Source organism: Mus caroli, unplaced genomic scaffold, assembly GCF_978045245.1.
Source record: "Mus caroli unplaced genomic scaffold, Mus_caroli_1 scaffold_15, whole genome shotgun sequence".
NCBI lineage: Eukaryota > Metazoa > Chordata > Mammalia > Rodentia > Muridae > Mus > Mus caroli.
In genome coordinates this window covers 69350295-69371454 of record NW_028227270.1, presented here as the reverse complement: position 1 = coordinate 69371454, position 21160 = coordinate 69350295, and the positions used below count along the sequence as shown (strand labels likewise).

Genomic DNA, 21160 nt, shown 5'->3' with positions numbered 1-21160 from the left:
AGCCCCCAGCACTGCAACCATAACCCATATACACATGCCATTATGAGTATTTCCTATTGGAATTTCTTTACCCATCATTTAATGGCTATTATAGTGTACACAGATATTTACCTAGGCAATATCGAATGTGTACATTTACAGAACTGTAAAACCGATCTTGTCATATACTTAGCCAAAGTGGTAAGTTGTTATTTAGAGAAACTGTCCCACACTGTTGATTTTTCTCTTCATTTTAAACCATGTCTGAAAGTAGCATATTTGTGGAACTAGCTGGGGACGTTACAGTGCCATGCACTCTCTGAGTCTCTTTCTTTCTTGGTCATATTGTCAGCCAGACTATGTTCTTTCTTTCTTTCTTTCTTTCTTTCTTTCTTTCTTTCTTTCTTTCTTTCTTTCTTTCTTTCTTCCTTCCTTCCTTCCTTCCTTCCTTCCTTCCTTCCTTCCTTCCTTCCTTTCTTTCTTTCTTTCTTTCTTTCTTTCTTTCTTTCTTTCTTTCTTTCCTTTTTTTGGTTTTTCAAGACAGAGTTTCTTTGTATAGCCCTGGCTGTCCTGGAACTCACTCTGTAGACCAGGCTGGCCTTGAACTCAGAAACCCACCTGCCTTTGCCTCCCAAGTGCTGGGATTAAAGGCGTGCATCACCACTGCCTGGCCAGACTAGGTCTCTTGAAGAGGCAGCTAGCATGGGAATATACTTAGGGAGGGGCTCCACTTCCTTTTGCTTTATTAGAAATATTATGCCCAGTGCACTAACAAACCCTTCTTAGGTATCGTCTGTGTGTTGCAGCTGAACCATACCTGGCTCTCGCTCTCTCTCTCTCTCTCTCTCTCTCTCTCTCTCTCTCTCTCTCTCTCCCCCTTTCTGAACTTGGACACAGAGCACGTGACTCCCTCAAATGCAAAGACTCTCCACTGTGATTACCCACAATGCTTCAGTGGTACACTCTGACATGTCCCCCAAGACCCCAGGGTAGTAATATCCAGAACAACAACAACAACAACAAAAAACCATTCACCTTTGTACATAGTAGCCTCCTTAGCCACAGCTCCTCTTTACAAGATTACCCTGGGCTAACCTCAGTCTGAAAATATTAAATGGAAAAATCTAAACCCAGTTTATAATTTGAAGATGTATCTCATTCTGAGTAGCATGATAAATTCTCATAGCACCTAACTGACTCTTAGCTGGGGTTGAAACCATCCCTTTGTCAGACATATCACACGATGTATGCTGCCTGCCTGGTGGTCACTCAGTGGCCATCTGGTTATTGGGTGGACTCTACAATATCACAGTACCGTGCTCAGGTAACTCATATTATACTTAATGTTGGTCCTGGAGCACAAGAGCACTGTTAAGGGCAAGTGGAAATGTGCCAGAGAGAAGCTGTAAGACCCCATTCACATAACTGTCCCTGTAGAATGTTATTGTTGCTAATTGTGCCTAATTTATAAATTGAACGTCACCGCAGGCATGTGTAAAGGTAAAAAGCCACTGTGTGCACAGTGCCGTCTCCGGTTTCCTCTCTCTTTAGGGTCGAGGGACGTATTCCCAGCGGGTAAGGAGGGGCTGCTACACTCAGTGTTGCTGAATGGCCATTCACGGGCTTAAGCAAACACATCACCCTTACCTTCCACACATGGGCTTCCCCTTGTTCGTTTCACCACGCTGATGGAGCAATGATGATGCCCTTTGTGCATGCCCTGATTTCCCATCACCCTGAGGCCGCCTGGGTGCCCAGTTCCTGGAATCCTTGTTCTTTCTCGCCTGCCTCTATCTTCAGTCCAATCTTCATTTCCGGTTTTTCTTTATGATTTTTCAGTACATCTTGAATCTTGTTTTTTGGTCAAATGAAAGTTAATTTTTTTAAAAAGATTAATTAATTAATTAATTAATTTATTTATTTATTGTATGTGAGAACACTGTCACTTGTCTTCAGACACACCAGAAGAGGGCATCTGTGGTTTCTGGGATTGAACTCGGGACCTCTGGAAGAGCAGTCAGTGCTCTTACCTGCTGAGCCATCTCTCTGGCCCTTAAGTTAATTTTTATTACCTTTATTTAATGTACGAGTGGGAGCAACTTGGATGAGTTAGTTCTCTTCTTCCATCATGTGGGTCCTAGGGATTAGAACTCAGATAGTCAGGCTTGGAGGCAAGCTCCTTTACTCCCTGGGCCATGTAGCCAAGACCTAGATGGAAATACAAAGATTTGTGCTCTGTGGAGAATTCTTGGGCTTTTTGTGTTGCATCGTGTTTAAAACTGTCATCTGTAGTTTCCTTGAACTGTTTAGATTGGACTAATAATGCCATCAAAGGTAAATGGGTGAGGAGTGAGGACTCAGCTGAATTTTCCTCTCAAGAGCCACGCCTTTTCCCACCCCCCAACATTTTATTAGGAAGTATTTCAAGCATGCAATGTTGGGGGACATTTTAGAGCGAGCACCCGGCCACAACCAAGGCCTTGCCTTTCTCTCTGCTGGCTTCATTGTGTCTTCCTCCCACGCCCCATCTACCCATCCATTCATCAGTCCATCTTGTTGCAGATAGCCTCACACTTATCCCGAAACACTACAGTGTGGATACAGGGTGTTTACAGTGTCTGCTGTATTACAGCTAATAACAGAGACCTGTGTCTTTATAGTCCCACTCTCAGATAGAAAGCTAACAGTGCCGGTCATGATGGTGCACACCTTTAATCCCAGCACTTGGGGGGCAGAGGCAGGCGGATTTCTGAGTTCGAGGCCAGCCTGGTCTACAAAGTGAGTTCCAGGACAGCCAGGGCTACACAGAGAAACCCTGTCTCAAAGGAAAAAAAAAAAAACCCGGAAAAAAAAAAAGAAAGCTAACAGTAGCTTTCACATGTTAACGTTCTCCTAGAGATTTTCTGTTGTGGGATGATGTCACAGAATTAGAATGCTGGTGCGAGTTACGCTTTTAACTTGGTGCTGGATTAATCTGACTCTGTGCTGGCAGATGCCTCTCAAGGTAGTCAATCCATTCTTAAGTTGCCAAATGAAAACTTGTACAGCCAGGCCACTTAGTGGGGGTTTTTAAATCCCTGTTATAGGGAAAGCTAAGGCAGGAGGATTGAAAGTTCAAGGCTAGCCTGGGTTACAGAATGAGTTTAGGGCTAGCCTGGGCAACTATGTGAGTCTCTGTGCTGGAGAATAAAAGAGATAGAGTCATTGCCTAGCATTCTCCAGACCTTAGGTTCATTTCAGGATACAATATACAAAATAATGAATAAATAAAACACTGAAATTTGTGTGTATTGTCTGAAAGTGTAGCTCAACAGAAGTGTTAGCATGCAAAACACCCTTAGGTCAGGTCCCAGCACCAGAAACTTGCATCTGTTTATAGAATACAACATGATGTCTTGATACACTTATATGTTATAGAATGACCTAATCAGGCCCATTAACAAATGCATCATCTCACATCATTATCATTTTTTTGCAGTGAGAACAGGTAAGATCTCTCTGTTTGCACTTGTTAATAATTATACAGTGCATTGTTCTTAATTCGCTGTATCGAGAACTGGTTACTTGGGCTTGGCTTATCTCATGCCTGACTGAAATCCCTCAGCGCTGCTCCTCAAGCCCTCGGGCTGTTTGCCTTCAGTCTCTGGTGGCCACCACAGATAACGTCCCTGTGGACTGAGGTCACAGGCCATGGCCTTTCTGTAGCTATGACTTTGTTTTTCCTATTGATTTGGACTGTCTCAGACTCACCAGCATAGAGATTTCTCTGGAAGTAAGGCAAAATGGTGAGCTGAAGGCAGTAAATAATCTCTTAGTTCTCCATGTGCTCCGGGAGTGACCAGTCTGCCCCACTCAGTGGCTCCATCATGGCCGTGTTTCCTTTGGCAGAGACATAGCCACTCTGGCTGTCCTTGGTCAATTGGTCTTTTCTGTAGGTGGATATCAAGTGGGTCAGTGACTGACAAAGGAGGCTGAGTTCATCCTGTGTCATGTGACTTCGAGGAGGAGGCTGTTACTGGTCCTCACACAGAAATGTGACTGTCTGTCTAATGCTCTGCCCCTCTGAGCACGTTGGCCCAAGGCTTCCGCTGCTGTGAGATGGGAGGCAGGTGGTTGTCCTGGTACTTAAGGCATTTACTGCCATCCTCCCATCCGCCTTCAGTTGATGATGATAAGGGTGTGTGCAGAGAAGAAAGGGTGGCACCGCCCTTCCTTATAGCTTCTCTCAGGTTGGGGTGATGCTCAGGGAGCCATGCATGCCTGACACTTCCTATGTACTACCGGGTTCCTTTCTGCTGTTTTAACTCAGTGGTGGCTCATGTTCACTATCATAGGGCAACATATTCCATACTAGAAACAGTTATACAGGATGTGGTGATGCCCGGAGCCTCTGCCTTAAAGCCCCTTCCTCCCTCTGTTGCCCTCCACCCACCTTTGGGTATATGGGTGTGTGACACACTGCTTCAAGAAAGTGCCCCATGCTCTTGGGCAGTTAAAATTTAAGCTAATTCTTGGTATGTCGAAAGTTACCATCCTTGGCGTCATGTCTTAAACCCTCTTATTTTCTGACTTTCTTGACCACCAAGCGTGTCCACAACTGCCACCCTATTATCCAGCTACATGCTTATGGCCCCAGAATCTCCATTACCAAGTCTACCTTACCTGCCAGTCTACAGACCCAGGACCTCCGTCCCATAATGAGTGTCTGTTTCTCTGTGTCTGGCTCATAGTCAGGTGTACCCATCGAGTGCCTGAGCAGAATGCCCTGGGCTGCCCCTACAGCTCTCCCACTGCTATTATGGAGACTGTTCTCTACTCCTGTTCAGGTTTTATCCTAATTACAGGAAAATAACAGGATAAAAACTATTTAAATTGTCACTGACAAGCCAGTGACTAAAGGTAACTTGAGGAGAAGCCAGGCTGCCTTATTACAAAGGACATTCTCAGGAAAAAACAAAAAAAACAATTTAACATTTGGGGTTAAAGCTTAGACCACCAGTCCCTTAGAGATTTGGCTCAACCTCAGGTGGAGCTTGAAGGAGAGACGCTGGACTAAATTTTTAACTCAAAGCCACCTTGTTACAATTGGAAGTGTAACTCTTGGGGCTTGGGGGGATGACTCTATGGGTAAGAGTGCTTGCTGAGCAAGCATGAGAGCCTGAGTTCAAATCCCCAACCTCCATGTGAAAACCAGACATGGTAGTGTGTGTTTCTGTAACCTGTTGCTCTTATGGGGATAGAAGGTGGGAATAGGAGAATCTCCAAAGCCAATAGGTCAGCTAGTCTGGAGTACACAGTAGTGAACAGCAGAGACCACACCCCTCTCCCCCAATCCCAAACAAGGCGGAGGATGCAGCTATGCCCACATTCACACACAGGACTACACACACATACACAGAAAGAAAGGTAATTCTCTTTAAATCCTGTAGTGAATAAAAATTATATCTTAATTCTTAAGTCTGTGCTGCCTAAATGAGGGGTGTTACGTGACAATAGCTATAATGTCTGAGTATTTAATGGTACTCCAATTCCTTTAATGGTCCACTTAACAGATCCCCTCTCCCTTCGCAAACACTAACTGGTGCAGTTGGTTTCTAATCTGGATCGTTCCTTGACCTTCTGTGACCTTTTCCTTCTTAGGGTGTCCCCTCGAGAGGCCTTTCTTGACAGGAGAGGCTGTGTGGCTTACTACCTATTTGTAGGGACCTGCCTCAGTTTCTCTGGGGGGCCTCTGATTCCTGCTGGTTACATCTCTTTACCCCCATATCGCTAAGCCATCTGTCTCCTTCCCTTGGCTGTAGTTTCTCCTGGTAGCTGTTTGCCTTTTCAGCTTCCAGTGTGGCCAGGCTCTGGTTTGTACCTGGCCACATCAGGTAGAGCAGGGTGGTTTAGTCTGGCTCCACAAATCTCTGAGGATCTTGTGGGCAGTAAGAACACGTTCCTTTCTTTCATGCACCTGGCTTACAGGCCTACAGTTACATCAGAGGCTCTTTCATGGACCCCCTGCTCGGCTGCTGTACCTCCTCACACAGCAGCCCTGAAAACTCTGCTGCACCCCACTCGAGTTGCTTCCTTCGAGGATTCTTGGGCTGTTGAAATAGATGCCTAGTTTTCATTGTTAAGGAATGGGACTGAATCACCATGAAAATTTGTAGAGGTATATCCAGGGGGGATTTCTAGACAGGTTAATTGAGGCTGGAAGATTTACCTTGAATGTGAGCATCCATTCCTTGGATGATGGAAGCAAGCCCACTCTTGTCTGACTGTAGATAAAATGTATCTACATTCATCTTTCTTGTCTGGCTGTAGATTTATCACTCTAGGCTGACTGTAGATACAATATGTCTACATTCATCTTCTTATCTGACTGTAGATACAATGTATCTACATTCATCACTGTAGGCTGACTGTAGATACAATGTATCCAGTTGCCTCCACTTCCTCACTGCATAATGGACTGGACCCTCTAACCATGAGCCAGAATAAACCCTTCCCTCCTTGAACTGCTGTTATATGGTATTTTACCACAGCAGTGAGTTCTAGAAAGGTCAGGCTGTGGAGAAAGGAGAACGGACTACCGTTGTGAGCCTTCTTGATCTCCTTATGTGTGCAAGCATCATCCATGTTATCTACACAGCAGACTCCAGGCCGCACCTTGGAGTGTCCTGGTTGTATTGTCCACTGTGGTGCCAGTCTCTCAGTTGCCATGGAGAAGGCAGCGAGCACCTGCATGTGCTGCCTTTGTCAAAGACTGCCCCCCAGCATTTCAGTGCCGGAACACACCTCATTCATTATTAAATTTAATTAATAATTTAAAATTATTAAAAAATCTTTGTTTACAAATAAGGGCGCCATGAAGGGAAAGCCAGTCTCTGATATAGTTCAAGAGTAAGAAGTGTGTGAGATGTGTAACATCCCATGCTAGGGACCTGTGGATGAATACCTCGTGCCCACATGACCTCATCTGTAAGAGGTCTTCCCACAGCTAAAGGGGTGGTGCATTGATCCTAGCAGCTGGGAGGCAGAGGCAAACCTTCCCTGTGAATTTGAGGCCGGCCTAATGTACATAGCGATTTCCAGCCAGAGCTACACAGTAAGATCCTGTCTCAAAAGGAAAAAAGAAGTCTGTTCGTGCTTGGCACTTTGTTAAGGGGTTCAGGTTATTAAAAAGTGATTAAAATTAAAAAGTGACTAATAAGTTGTTAAACATCTGTGTTAGGCTTGCAGTCAGCCTGACCAGAAGTTAGCGTTCCCTCTTGCTGTCCTCTTACTACATGGCCATATCAACAGCCTATCACGAACTGAATTGGGCAATGTGCAGTAGGGTTCATTTTGAGTTTCCCTTTCTATGGGTATGCTGACATATCCAGCATGCTGTCATCATTTCTAGAAGTCCCCAGCCCTCAGATTCCTCTGAGGAGCTCAGATCCATCCTCTTCCCCCTCAACACCCAGCAGTCTGGGATCTGATTACCGCCTTTGGACTTGGCCTTTTCTAGAGCATTGCCAAGTTGGAGCCACACGCACAGTGCAGAGCTTCTCAGATGGGCTCGGTGCCCCGCTGGCAGGCACCCACATCCTTTCTCTGACTTGTGTCCTGTTGTGTGGAACCACCACTCTGTTGGTCTGTGCGTCTGGTTGCTTCCAAAGTTGGCCAATAAGAAAAAGCCACTATGTGATGGTTTTTACGCTGATGGAATTTTTGGACCAAGTAAAAAAGAAATGCCAGCTTATCAAGTATGGATATAATCCCAGCACTTGGGACGCTGAGGCAAGATGGAGCCCTCAGAGTTCACAGCCAGACTAGACCACAGAATGAGTTCAGAATTACCCTCACTAAATAAAATGGCCCCGTCACAGAACTAAACAAACAAAGCAGAATAAAGCAAAACCTTTGATGGTTTGTAAAATTCTGGATTAAAACCACTTCATGGACCATTTGTCCTCAGCAGTCACTCACGGAGGTTTGTTTGTCTTTCCAGGGATGACGATCAGGAAGATGGCTTCTGCCAGCCGTACCGAGGGATCGCTTGTGCACGCTTCATTGGGAACCGGACTATTTATGTGGACTCCCTCCAGATGCAGGGGGAGATTGAAAACCGAATCACAGGTAGGAGCACACAGCCCCCTCGGGGTACAGCAAGCGCCTTCTGTGCAGATGGCTGGCCACCACTCCAGTGTTCGTGCCATGGACTGTCAGGCTCATAGCCCCCCCTTGTAGTAGGAAATAAGAGATCTTTCTCAGAAACCATTGCTCTTGCTCATGTGTTTTGCCGTAAAACATCTCCAGTGTGTTAAGTTAGCGTGTTAGTCCTTTATCCTGTACTATAGTGAGATATTCAAAGTTAAATACCTCAAAAAGAAATTTACATTTCTTTGCTCACAGCTCACAGCCCATTGAGGCCACTTTGGCTTCACCACTTCATAGTGGGAGCCATCATGGTGGGAGGTCATCTGAGAGGGGGAGATCACTGGGCAAGGCAGGAAGCTGCAAAAGGGAGTACCATAGGGGGCGGGGCCAACCTGTTCTTTCTCATCAATCTTATGAGAACATAGCCTGTCCTGTGAAAACAACCTCAATCTATTCTAAGGGTGGCACTTAGCGACCATCCACTATGCCCTGTTCCCAAAGTATCTCTCAGCACTACCACACCGGGAAGCAAACACGAGAGCTTTAAGGGACAGGCCACATGTAAACTGCAGTTAGCAAGTGCACATGTTTGGAATAAACACATGCACACACACATGCGCATGCGCACCCCAGCCAGGCTGGGTGTATTGGGGGCACTGATATCACAGTCACCCTCACTCTGCTTGAGAGCTTGCTCTACATTTCCTGCATGTTTGTGCCACCTGTGTGCCATGCCTGGCCCACACGTGCACAGTCTGGTACCAGCTTACTTGGGAAGGAAGACTGTGAATGCCAGGCAGAGGGGATACTGTAGTGAGTAAGGCCTCAGGCCTTAGCTTCCAGAGAAAAAAGCCAGGGGTTCCAAGACCTGGTTCTGGGTCTTTGTGGCGGAGTTGGTCAGACAGGAAGTCAAGCAGCTCTCCTCAGTCTCTTCGGGAGTTTTCTGGCTGGCCGTGAGCTTTCAGCAGCCCAGCTTGGGCTCCATGGTGAGGGATTTTTATTAGAAGAAGCTTTAGGAAGAAAATCTGTTAGTCTTGGACCTACCAATACCTTCCTTCCCAGACTCTGAAAGGGACCGGCAGAGTTGTGGGGGCGGGGCTTGAATGCTTTCTGTGGCGCTATTGGCCAGGCTTTGTATGAGAATCAGGCATTGCTCAGAGGGGGCACGGCAGAGCCCTGCCCTGGCAGTGGCTTGGGCTGGAATAAAGATCCAGGCAGGAAGACACCACTGCTGACCTCCTAATTTCAGCCGAGTTCACAGTCACAGCAGAGCCCACATGAGTTGTGTAAACCACGTGGGTGAGGATCAGAGGCGGGTGGGAAGGCTCCCTGAACATTTTGGTGCCCTTGCTGGAAGCATGGTTTAATGTCATCTTGTACAACAGTGAAGCCTTGGGTTCAGTGACAAACCTGCTTCATGCTGTGACTTAGCACAGGCGGAGTCAATCTGATCCTGCAAGTCCAGAATCCAGTAGGCTTTGAGTCACAGAACCAACATGGCCCCTCTGTGGAGCCCCGGCTTTGCTAGTTCAGCTCTCAGGCACAAATGCATTGAAAATGTGATATGGAACCACCTAAAGACCACGTGGGTGAGGCCCGTGTGAAACATTAGTGAATTTTGTGTTGAAGCCTAGGTTCCCTCCCTAAAGATCTCACTACATGCGTGCACATGTTTTAGAATATGGAAGTATCCCCAAGCCCAAGGGTATAGGCAATGATGAGGGCAGGGATATGGAAGCACCTTCCTGCCTAGAGCTGATTTTGGGTAAACAGCCCTCAAATGACACATTTGGAGTCCTGTAAACACAGCAGTGACATTGTGAACTGGTTCCCTGAGGAACTACTGGCTGTGCCATTCTTAGCCCTTACTTGCCTGGCACCAAGGCTGACTTTTCTGGCAGCAATCCCCTTCATTGCCAACTCTGTACTGGGGCGTTTATTCCTTAGTTAAACCAAATCCTGGACACATTGTCCTTGACCTCTGGTGCCCATAAAAAGGTGGGGCCCACGATTTCCAGCCCCGGGACTAGCCAGTCCCTGGGGCCACTCACATCCCACCCGTATTTTAGGTACTGTGTGAAAGTTCATCTCTTCATGTAGTCTCAACTAATCACTTTCTAGATGAAGAAATGGGCCACAAAGGATTGAAGGGCCAGCTGCCACTTTTATACATTAACTGTGAGTTGGCTGGAACCCAGACTCAACAGTTGCAGTTGGGGGGGGGGGGGTGTCTGGGCTTGTATCCTGGGACTAAATGTCTGACAGCAGCACCACCTGCTGGTTATATCTGGTAGTACACACCTCAGAGTCCCATCCTCTGGGTTTTTGAGGTGTTCACAGTATCTGCAGGATCTATAGGCAGAGGAACCTGGCTGCTTCAGTTCTCCACTTCTTACTGGATACCTTATCCCCACTCTGACTTTCCAGTCCTACACACATTCTTTTTACTGTCTGGGCTGTCTGCCTGAGCCTCTCAGGGTGAGCCTGGGGTACCTAGAAGACCCCCCCACCCCCAGCTAGATCCTTCCTCTTCCTTGCTATGTTCCTAAGCCCTCCAAGGTCAGGCCGTGTACAACCCCCTGCTGTAGAACCCACGCACAGACTAGATCCTCAGGAGATAAGCTCTGGAGCTGAGTGTTGAGGGAGAGGGGTGAGGCATGGTCTCCAGGGCTGGAATGAGGTCGAGAAATGGGGTGTCCAGGGCTCAGGGTAGCCACAGGAGTGAGTGGGAGAGGGGCAGGGTTGTAGAGCAGGCCATTGATGGTGCTAAGGTTGTGGTTTGAGCAAAGCATAGAGGTGCGGGGGGGGGGGGGCGCTTAGAGTTGTGACTGTTAGTGTGTAGGGTGTGGGTCAGAGTTTCTCAGAAGTTGTGTGTCTGGAATAGGATAATGGGGGTGTGGAACAGTCTCAGGTGGGCACCCAAGTCAGGGGTTGGGGCTCAGAGAAAAGGATGATTGGTGATGGGTTATCAGGGTGCCTGGAAACCCAGAGGAGAGGGCGGAATGCCAGCTGTCTTTGGTAGCAGTGAAGTTGAGGGGTGGAGAGGATCAAGGACCAAGATTAGGGGCTTCAGGGTTTGTCTTCTGGTAAGAGTTGGGCTGAGGCGTGGGACAGGTTAGAGACTGATCGAAGGCGGCATCTTGGGCTGGGGCGGGGCTTGAGCTGTCCACAGCTCACACCTTTCTTTTCCTGCAGCTGCCTTCACCATGATCGGCACCTCCACGCAACTGTCAGACCAGTGTTCACAGTTTGCCATCCCATCCTTCTGCCACTTCGTCTTCCCTCTGTGCGACGCACGCTCCCGGGCACCCAAGCCTCGGGAACTGTGCCGGGATGAATGTGAGGTGCTGGAGAACGACCTCTGCCGCCAGGAGTACACCATTGCCCGCTCCAACCCGCTCATCCTCATGCGGCTCCAACTGCCCAAGTGCGAAGCGCTGCCCATGCCCGAGAGCCCGGATGCTGCGAACTGCATGCGCATCGGGATCCCCGCGGAGAGGCTGGGTCGCTGTGAGTGTCATCCTGAGGGTGCAGAGCTGAGCAAACACACCTCAAAGCTTCTTAAGGTCTCTGTGCCCTACTGAGCAGGGCCAGGTCACTTGCCAGAGCGGACAGTGCAGTCGCAGGGAAGCCCTCTAGTGGTTGGGTGGTTAACCTGCGCCAGATTCTCACCTGAGCTGGACCCTTGCCATGTCTGGGTCTGTCTCCTTGAACCTGAGATTTCCAAAGCCTTGCTTCATACTCCAATCCATGTTGGGACCATTGGAGTGGCAGAGCCAGCCTCCTGGCTTGTTTAATGGGCTTCAGACTCTGGAGCCCCAGGGATTCCTAGCACTGGACAACTTTCAAGAGCTCAGCAAGCCCCTGACATGCATCCCTGGAGAAGGAAATCTGGATCGATCAGCTTTCCTGGGTGCCTGCCCATGGAACATCTGATCTCAAAGATAGGGACTATTTTATTCTTCTGAGCCTGAGATCTGGGCATGGCCTCTTTGAATCTGCACAGGACAGAGGCACGTGCTCCATCTTCCCTCCCTCCATGGCAGAATGCCACGTGGATCCCCCCATTTTCCCCATGCCTGTGGGCTAGAGGTTTTAGTGAGCTCCACTAGCCCTGGCAGGTGGACAGAGGCCAGTCAGGGTAGGTTTAGCATGCTCTGTCAGGTTTAGAATGCTCTGAGGACTGCATGGGGTGTTTCCAGAACAGGTAGGGAGACCCAGGCCTGAGGCTTCTTTCCTGAAGACTCTAAGGATATCTGATCTCTGCGGTTCATCTGGGTGTTCCAGTAGTGGGCAACTCCTTATGCTACTAAGCTGGTGAAGATGGACAAAGCCTGAGTGAAGATTTAGATGTGTCTTAGGATAGAGTTTGCAGTAAACACATGTGCAGCTTAACAGACACATCCCAGGTTCTAATGCCTGTATGGAGGCGGGGTGAAGTGTGTTCTCACATGGAGCTGAGCCGGACTCTCACTGGGCAGCAAATGTGGCCTCTGAGGGGCACAGGACCAGGCCTGGGATTTGCCCTAGTTGCCTGTGCAGTTCCATTTTGCTTCTAGGACAGGCTGCTGTTGACATCAGCATCCTGGCCTGGGTGGTTGGATGTGGGGGCCTGGTGGGTCCCATAGGATTCAGTCCCTCTAATGCTACCCTTCAGGTCACATGTAGAACCCTTAGGTCTTTTGGATTTCCTGCCAGAAGGCAGGGTGGCTCTGTTGTTCCTTTCTGAAAACCCTCAGGGCAGGAGGGCGCTGCATACAGGCTTGCCAGCAACCCTGGATGCTCAGGCTGCTAACTCTCTGTTTCTCTCAGACCACCAGTGCTACAACGGCTCCGGCGCCGATTACAGGGGGATGGCCAGTACCACCAAGTCAGGCCACCAGTGTCAGCCTTGGGCTCTGCAGCACCCCCACAGCCATCGCCTGTCTAGCACAGAATTCCCAGAGCTGGGAGGAGGCCATGCCTATTGCCGGAACCCCGGGGGCCAGATGGAAGGCCCGTGGTGCTTTACGCAGAATAAAAACGTACGCGTGGAACTGTGTGACGTACCCCCGTGTAGTATGTATTCTCTCTATATATACATACATATATATATTTAAATGTCAACTGCTGAGTTTGCCTGTAATGGGAGTTTGTGTCTTGCCGGAGGGTGGGGGAGGAACTCTTGTGTCCCATCTTATCACAGAAGCATTTGTTTTAAATAATATTGTAATAGCAGATCATCATGGGATGTTTTAAGCTAAGAAAAGTCTGACTGCTGTGCTGGGCATCCCTAATCTCTCCTTCTAGTGGTGACTGCCGTGTATATTCTAGAACCTTCCTTCCACCAGCTCCCCGTGTGTGTGGTCCTGGACATTCGGTTTAGCGCCTGGATTCCCACATCAGCATTTCTAAGCTTGGTGGAAATAATTCTCCTTACCCCTTGTCCCGTTTCTTGGAGGTCTCTACATCCCCCCTGGTATCTCTGGTATATCATGGGTGGGCGAAGGCTGTTCAATGGCCGGTTTAAACCACCAGCTGTGTCTGAGTGCCCTGTCGACCTGAGGCGCACATATCCACAGTCATATTTATCCATCACCGGCCTTCGGGGAGCTGGGGTCGCAGGGCATCTTTCCTCTGAATAAGCATGTGTCCAAGGCAGGAACATGCCTTGCGAGTGAAAATGTACGACGTCACATTCAAGTGAAATCTACTTCTGAGGGAAGGCTTTGCCTCTGTAAAGCTGAGAAGTGGGTTCGCAAGGCATGCTGGGAAAATGCTGAAAGAGTAGGTCATAAGCGTGCTGGGTGTCAGGCATCCAAAGTGAGTGAAGCCTTAAAAAGATGCACATCAGGCTTTTGACAATGATTTCCTCAGATCCACGGGGGGTGTCCAGGTAGGGGGCATTTTGCTGAGCAGCTATCTAAAGAAAAATTATAGGTTACAGGACCTGGAACCATAGGTTATAGAAAGTTCTGTATTCGTGGGGCATTAACACAAGGCACTGCCTGAAGGATTACTGGTGATAGATAGCCAGATACCAAGCACTCTGGTGTATCATAGGAGGCTCTGGAGTGGCCAGGACAGTGTGCAGGGAATGGATGCAGCCAGAGGAGCCCACAGATCTGTCTGTTCTGACAGGGAAGAGACCAAAATATCTTACTCTGCTCCAAAGCCAGCAACAAGCAGGGTAATATAGACAATGTGATTCTGTTTAAGATAATTTCACAGCTCGCCCTAGGAAAAGTGCAGTTTCTGTATGCCTTAACAGCTACTCTGTAGGGCTGGAGAGATGGCTCAGGGGTTCAAAGCAGTGGCTGATCTTCCAGAGCCCTGAGTTCAATCCCCAGGAACCACATAATGGCTCATAACCATCTGTAAGGGAATCTGATGCCCTCTTCTGGCTTGCAGGTGTACATGGCAGACAGAGCACTCACACACAAACAAACAAAATTAGAAAAAATACAAAATTAAAAAGTTACTCTATATAGCTGAAAGCACTCATGAGAAGGTGGGTGCCAGTCCAGCAGTATGGCAGCCTTTGGTGACATGCCTCACTTTAGTGATGGCCTCCCCTTTTTTCGCCCCAGTAAGTGTGTGTTGTGTTGGTAACTTCTAAATGACGACGCTAAAACAAGTGAGTGTGTTACTGTGTAGGCAGGGCTCACATTTCCGCTCCTGGGGAGAGGGGTTCAAAAGCTCCCTGCTGCTTGAGTTTATTCTGCTGTGGTAACATACAATTAGCAAAAGCAACCAATGGAGGAGTGGGCTTATCTGACTTCTAACTCCATGTTAGTCGATTATGGCAGGGAACTCAGGGCAGCAGGAACTTGAAGAAGCCATCATGTGACGTCCGTCAGGACCAGAGAGGGGTCTGCAAACGGATGCCAGGGCTCAGCTTGCATTCTCTGTCATATTCAGTCCAGGATTCCCAAGCTGGGAATGCCCACATCAGTGATCCTAATCAAGATAGCCCCTTAATCCAGAGCTGTGGTCCTCAACCTTCCTAATGCCTCCGAACCTTTAATACAGTTTCCCATGTTGTGGTGACTCCCCAGCTGTCAGATTAGCTTTGCTGCTATTTCATAACTGTAATTTTGCCCCTGTGATGGATTGTAATGTAAATACCTGTGTTTTCCAGTAGTCTTGGGTGACCCCTATGAAAGGGTCATTCAACCCCCAAAGGGGCCACAACCGTCAGGTGGAGTACCCACAGACAGTCCCTCGCAGGTGTTCCTGGAGGCTTGCAACCTAGGTATCTGCTTGGCAATACAAACCATCACACTCACCCCAGACATCAAACACAACCAAAGTCTGTTTTCTCTGTCCCCGCCTCTCCTGATGTCTGGAATATTTAATCTTGGTTCCTTTCTGGGGAAGTCATGCTGCCTGCATAGGAACAGAAGTTCTTGTTTGTCATTTTGTTTTATTGTATGTTATCTTATTTTATTTTTGTCCCTCCCCAAGGTGATGCCAGAGTCATCTCTTTTGGATATACAGTCACTAGAAAGGGCTTGTTTGCCTTGTTTCCACACGGGTGCTCATTGCTTGATGGTTAAAGAGTATCCACGTTTGGTGTCCTTATTTACAGGGCTCAAAGGGAAGGAGAAGCCTGTGGTTTCCTAGGCCCTCTAGAGAGCCCACCTCCCATTCTTACAGGAGAGGTCAGCCTTAACTCCTCAGATCACACCAGCTATCCTTGAAGTTCAATGGCTTCAGTTACAATGGTGCATGGGGTGGGGAAGCCATCCAAGGACAGCCAGCCCTCTGCCATGCCCTGCTCAGGGTCTGTCAGTCCCCCACCGAACCCTTCTTGCTATCTGTCCTCAGTCTGTCTCCTTGTGTGCCCTTCTGCACCTTCCTGGAAGTTCCTTATATGGAGACAAAGCTCAGCTTTTCCTCGAGAAGGATGAAGGGGAAATCAGAAGGTCCTTGTCAGTTTAAACTCCTCTGCCCCTGTTTCCCGTCTGTATTCCTTTTATATCAAAGGCACCAGTAATTGTTTTCCTGAAAGATATCATCATTATACAAAACTGTTAAAATGTATTAAGAAGCTAAGTAGGGTTGTTACTCTCTTATTCTTGCCCTCTTCTCCCCCTCTCTCCATTCCCTTCCCCCTCTCTCCACATGCTCCTGGCCATGGCCGGTCTCTACTTTTTTCTCTTCTCTTCTCTTCTCTTCTCTTCTCTTCTCTTCTCTTCTCTTCTCTTCTCTTCTCTTCTCTTCTCTTCTCTTCTCTTCTCCCCTCTTCTCCCCTCTTCTCCCCTCTTCTCCCCTCTTCTCCCCTCCCCTCCCCTCCCCTCCCCTCCCCTCCCCTCCCCTCCCCTCCCCTCCCCTTCCTTCTCCTTGACTCACCTCGCCTCCCCTCCCCTCTTCTTCCCTTCTCTCTCTCTCTCTCTCTCTCTCTCTCTCTCTCTCTACTATTTTTTTAAAAAGATGTTAAATAGGGGAAAGGTTATCAAGGAGCCCTGGATCAAAACAAAAGAGACTGGAACATGGGAACAGCCAGCCACACTTGTATTCTTGAATTCTTTACCTGGTTGTGGGAGTGGTGGGGTGATGAGCTTGTAGTTGAAAAGAGAGTGCCTCCAAAAGCTCACAAATCCCCTCTGTGGTACCCAGGTCCCCGAGATGGCAGCAAGATGGGGATTCTGTACATCCTGGTCCCCAGCATTGCCATCCCCCTGGTCATCGCTTGCCTGTTCTTCCTCGTCTGCATGTGCCGCAACAAACAGAAGGCTTCGGCCTCCACCCCACAGCGCCGGCAGCTGATGGCCTCGCCCAGCCAGGACATGGAGATGCCACTCATCAGCCAGCACAAACAGGTCCTCCAGCCCATAATGAGGCAGCTCTTTAGGGGATGGAGTGGGGGAGCAGGGATGGAGTATTAGCCATCACAAACAAGTCCTCCTGAGGGGCAGGGGGGGTGGTCTAGGAGGCAGCTCTGATAGGGTCCAGCTGAAGCACCGGGTATCAGTAGGCAAGCATACATAGGCCCTCTTGTGTGGCCTAGCCTGAGCTTAGGGATTTCTTCCACATATTGAACGGAGGAGAGGAGTGAGTCCTGGATAAAACACAAAAGAGAGCAGACCAGGAAACAGTCATAATTTACCTGGGGGCGGGAGGGGTAGAGGTGGGTAGCTTAGCATTGAAAACGGAGTGTAGCTTCTGCAGCTGCTTCTGTAAGCAGATGGGAATGTGTATGTCTGTAGAAGTCACTCCTGAGACTGGCCCTCCCCTGCACCTGCCCCAGGACCTTCCTAGCACCCCCACCTCCAGCTGCCTGGGTTTTGCCCTCAGGGTGACACCAAAAAAACCGAGAATTCAGACTGCTCCACCATTTGAAGATTACAGTGCATTTTTGAGAGATTAGGGTACTTTTTTTTTTTTTTTTTTTTTTTTTTAGGCAGGGGAGGGCTTCACCAGGCCCCAGACATGCACACCTAGCTCATGACTATGAGACCAGTGTTCTGTCTTGAAGGCTCTTGAGGTGCCAGGGATGAGGCCGCCTCATTCAGCTCTTCAACCTTGAATTCCTGCTGCTTGCGGTGGGTTCGGATTGGCTTTTTTTTTTTTTTTAGATTTATTTATTGATTATATGTAAGTACACTGTAGCTGTCTTCAGACACACCAGAAGAGGGAGTCAGATCTCGTTACGGATGGTTGTGAGCCACCATGTGGTTGCTGGGATTTGATCTCTGGACCTTTGGAAGAGCAGTCGGGTGCTCTTACCCACTGAGCCATCTCACCAGCCCCGGATTGGCTTTTGAGGCGTGCAGTCACACAAGCCTTAGAGGCTGCAGAACATCCACCCAGAAGGAGCAGGCAGGGCCATGTCACTGGGTGTCCCTTGTATCCAAAGAACACCCAACTGATCATCTCGTACAGAGGAAAGCCTTAGACTGGCTCCATAGAATGTGGTGCTAAGCTCTGAAATGGCCAAATTCCAACAGGCAGAGCGTCAAGGGCAGGGCACCTAGGGCCCATGGGAAAAACAGAGCATCCTGCTGTGGGATGGAGCATGCTGGGAGAGGTGTGATGGGCAGCTCTATAGGGTCCCTGGGTGATTCTAGGAAACTGGCTCCCAGCTTAGTCGTGTGTATGAATAGATGTAGGCACACATGTGCAACAGGCCTCGGTGGGGGCACGGAGGCATGCTCACATTTTTGGAGAGACCGAACATGTAGTTGTGTTAATTCTGGAGGGTTTCAGATGAGGATAGCCCCCACGGCATCGGAGCTATAACTAGGTATTAAAAGGGCTGCCAGGCAGACCAAGCGTAGAGCAGACAGGACCAACAAGGCCTTGCTAGCAACGATCCCAGCCACTCTGCTTTGGTACCACATTGACAGTTGTATTTGACTTTTTCCTTCTGGCAGGCCAAACTCAAAGAGATCAGCTTGTCCACAGTGAGGTTCATGGAGGAACTCGGGGAAGACCGGTTTGGCAAGGTCTACAAAGGCCACCTGTTCGGGCCTGCCCCAGGAGAACCAACCCAGGCCGTGGCCATCAAGACGCTGAAAGACAAGGCTGAGGGGCCCCTGCGGGAGGAGTTCCGGCAAGAGGCGATGCTCCGGGCCCGACTGCAGCACCCCAACATCGTCTGCCTCCTCGGCGTCGTGACCAAGGACCAACCCTTGAGCATGATCTTCAGCTACTGTTCCCATGGCGACCTCCATGAGTTCCTGGTCATGCGCTCGCCGCACTCCGATGTGGGCAGCACCGATGACGACCGCACGGTGAAGTCAGCCCTGGAGCCCCCAGACTTCGTGCATGTGGTGGCGCAGATCGCTGCGGGGATGGAGTTCCTGTCCAGCCACCACGTGGTCCATAAGGACCTGGCCACACGCAATGTGCTGGTGTACGACAAGCTGAACGTGAGGATCTCAGACTTGGGCCTCTTCCGTGAGGTATACTCCGCAGATTACTACAAACTCATGGGCAATTCACTGCTGCCCATCCGTTGGATGTCCCCCGAGGCCGTCATGTATGGAAAGTTCTCCATCGACTCTGACATCTGGTCCTACGGTGTGGTCCTCTGGGAGGTCTTCAGTTATGGCCTGCAGCCCTACTGTGGGTACTCCAACCAGGACGTGGTGGAGATGATCCGGAGCCGGCAGGTGCTGCCCTGCCCGGATGACTGCCCCGCCTGGGTCTATGCCCTCATGATTGAATGCTGGAATGAGTTCCCTAGCCGGAGGCCCCGCTTTAAGGACATCCACAGCCGGCTCCGGTCCTGGGGCAACCTATCCAACTACAATAGTTCCGCTCAGACCTCAGGAGCCAGCAACACCACACAGACCAGCTCCCTGAGCACCAGCCCCGTAAGCAATGTGAGCAATGCCCGCTATATGGCCCCCAAACAGAAGGCCCAGCCCTTCCCACAGCCCCAGTTCATCCCCATGAAGGGTCAGATCAGACCCTTGGTGCCCCCAGCACAGCTGTACATCCCGGTGAACGGCTATCAGCCCGTACCGGCATACGGGGCCTACCTGCCCAACTTCTACCCAGTCCAGATCCCCATGCAGATGGCCCCACAGCAGGTGCCCCCTCAGATGGTCCCCAAGCCGAGCTCACACCACAGTGGCAGCGGCTCCACCAGCACTGGCTACGTCACCACGGCACCCTCCAATACATCTGTGGCGGACAGGGCGGCCCTACTCTCTGAGGGCACAGAGGATGCACAGAACATCCCTGAAGACATGGCCCAGAGCCCTGTGCAGGAAGCAGAGGAGGAGGAGGGTTCTGTCCCTGAGACTGAACTCCTGGGAGACAATGACACGCTCCAGGTGACCGAGACGGCTCACGTCCAGCTTGAAGCCTGAGGAATATAAGGGGCCTGGAGCACCGGCCCTGCTGTGACCAGATGGGGACCTCAAAATGGCTCTGAGAAGTCCCAAAGAGGGGCCCATCACCAGAGCCCAGGGACTGGCAGGCTGGTTTGAGCCTACCCACCTGAGACTGTGAGAGATTTTATACTATCTCCTGCACCCTGTGCCCATAAAACTGCCGCTGCAGCGCCAACTTGGCTGGAGCCATTTCAGACAGGGACCCTGGGCAGGGTCCCTGCAGCGTGACCACCTCAGAAACAGGACAGGGAGACCCCGCCTCTGTCTGATTTATCCTGATGGTAGATGGGTAGCGAGCTAAGGATGTTGGGTACAGAAACAGGCTACATCTTCACCGCCCTGCTTTATGGGCGGAGGGTTCAGAGACTGGGGGCAGAGGCATGGCCAAGACGGGCAGCAGAGAGGCACCTTGGAGCTTAGATGCTCCGTGAGCCCCCTGCTGGCGGAGGATGGAAAGAGCTCTTTCTCTCTGCGGCCCACTGCGAACGTGTACTTTTTTTTAACAGCCAAAGGCCAGCAGGAGCTCGATACTGCCATCTGCTGGGGTCCAAAGGACAGAGTTGCTTCTGAACCCTTGGGAGTGCCTTGTATTAAAGAGGGGGAAAAAGTGCCTTTACAAAAACCAGCACGATTTTGTATTTTTGTGAAGGGTTTTAATTATACTACGTGTGTATTTTGCCTACTTTTCTGGAATTCAAAGGAAAAAATGTTTCCTGGGTTTAGAATGTTCAAAAGGAAGCAACGTTGTACAGAAAGCAGTATTGTTAATTTTTTTTTTTAAAAAAAGAATCCTGTGCAGACCTTAAATGTAATTTATATGGTTTTCCGTGTGCCATTTTCGTGCAAGTGTTTTGATCCTGAATAATGACTTAGTAATTTAACTGTGTGTATTATCTCTGGGATACCATCACACTGGGGGTATGTCTGCCTTCATTCTGCCACATGTGGTGAGGTCCTTCCATTTCAGAGTTCCCATGCCACACAGGCCATGGGAAAGCTGCCTGGCACAGGGTGTCAGTTCCTTTTGTAGACCCCGTGCCTGGTGTATCCAATAAGTGAACGTTTGTTTGGTACTTCAGCAGGTGGGGGAGGATGTGTGGTCAAGGCGGACTCCTGCTGGATGAGGGAGCACTTGGGAAGGGTTTGGGCTGAACCTTGCTGTGAATTTACAGTATTGCTAAAACCAGCGGCTCCATGAGAAAGAAACAAAAGCAGAGGCAAAT

General features: G+C 49.5%; 1 protein-coding gene across 1 annotated transcript in view; it reads left to right on the top strand.

Moving 5' to 3' along the window:
• Nucleotides 1-20692, top strand: part of Ror2 (ROR family WNT receptor 2) — a 176078-nt gene extending 155386 nt beyond the window's left edge. The window contains exons 5-9 of the mRNA XM_021180555.3: nt 7961-8088; nt 11305-11619; nt 12922-13167; nt 16711-16913; nt 18468-20692. Of these exons, the coding sequence (XP_021036214.2) occupies nt 7961-8088; nt 11305-11619; nt 12922-13167; nt 16711-16913; nt 18468-19913 (2338 nt within the window). The 3' untranslated portion in view covers nt 19914-20692. The remainder of the gene's footprint in view (nt 1-7960; nt 8089-11304; nt 11620-12921; nt 13168-16710; nt 16914-18467) is intronic.
• The last annotated feature ends 468 nt before the right edge of the window (nt 20693-21160 follow it).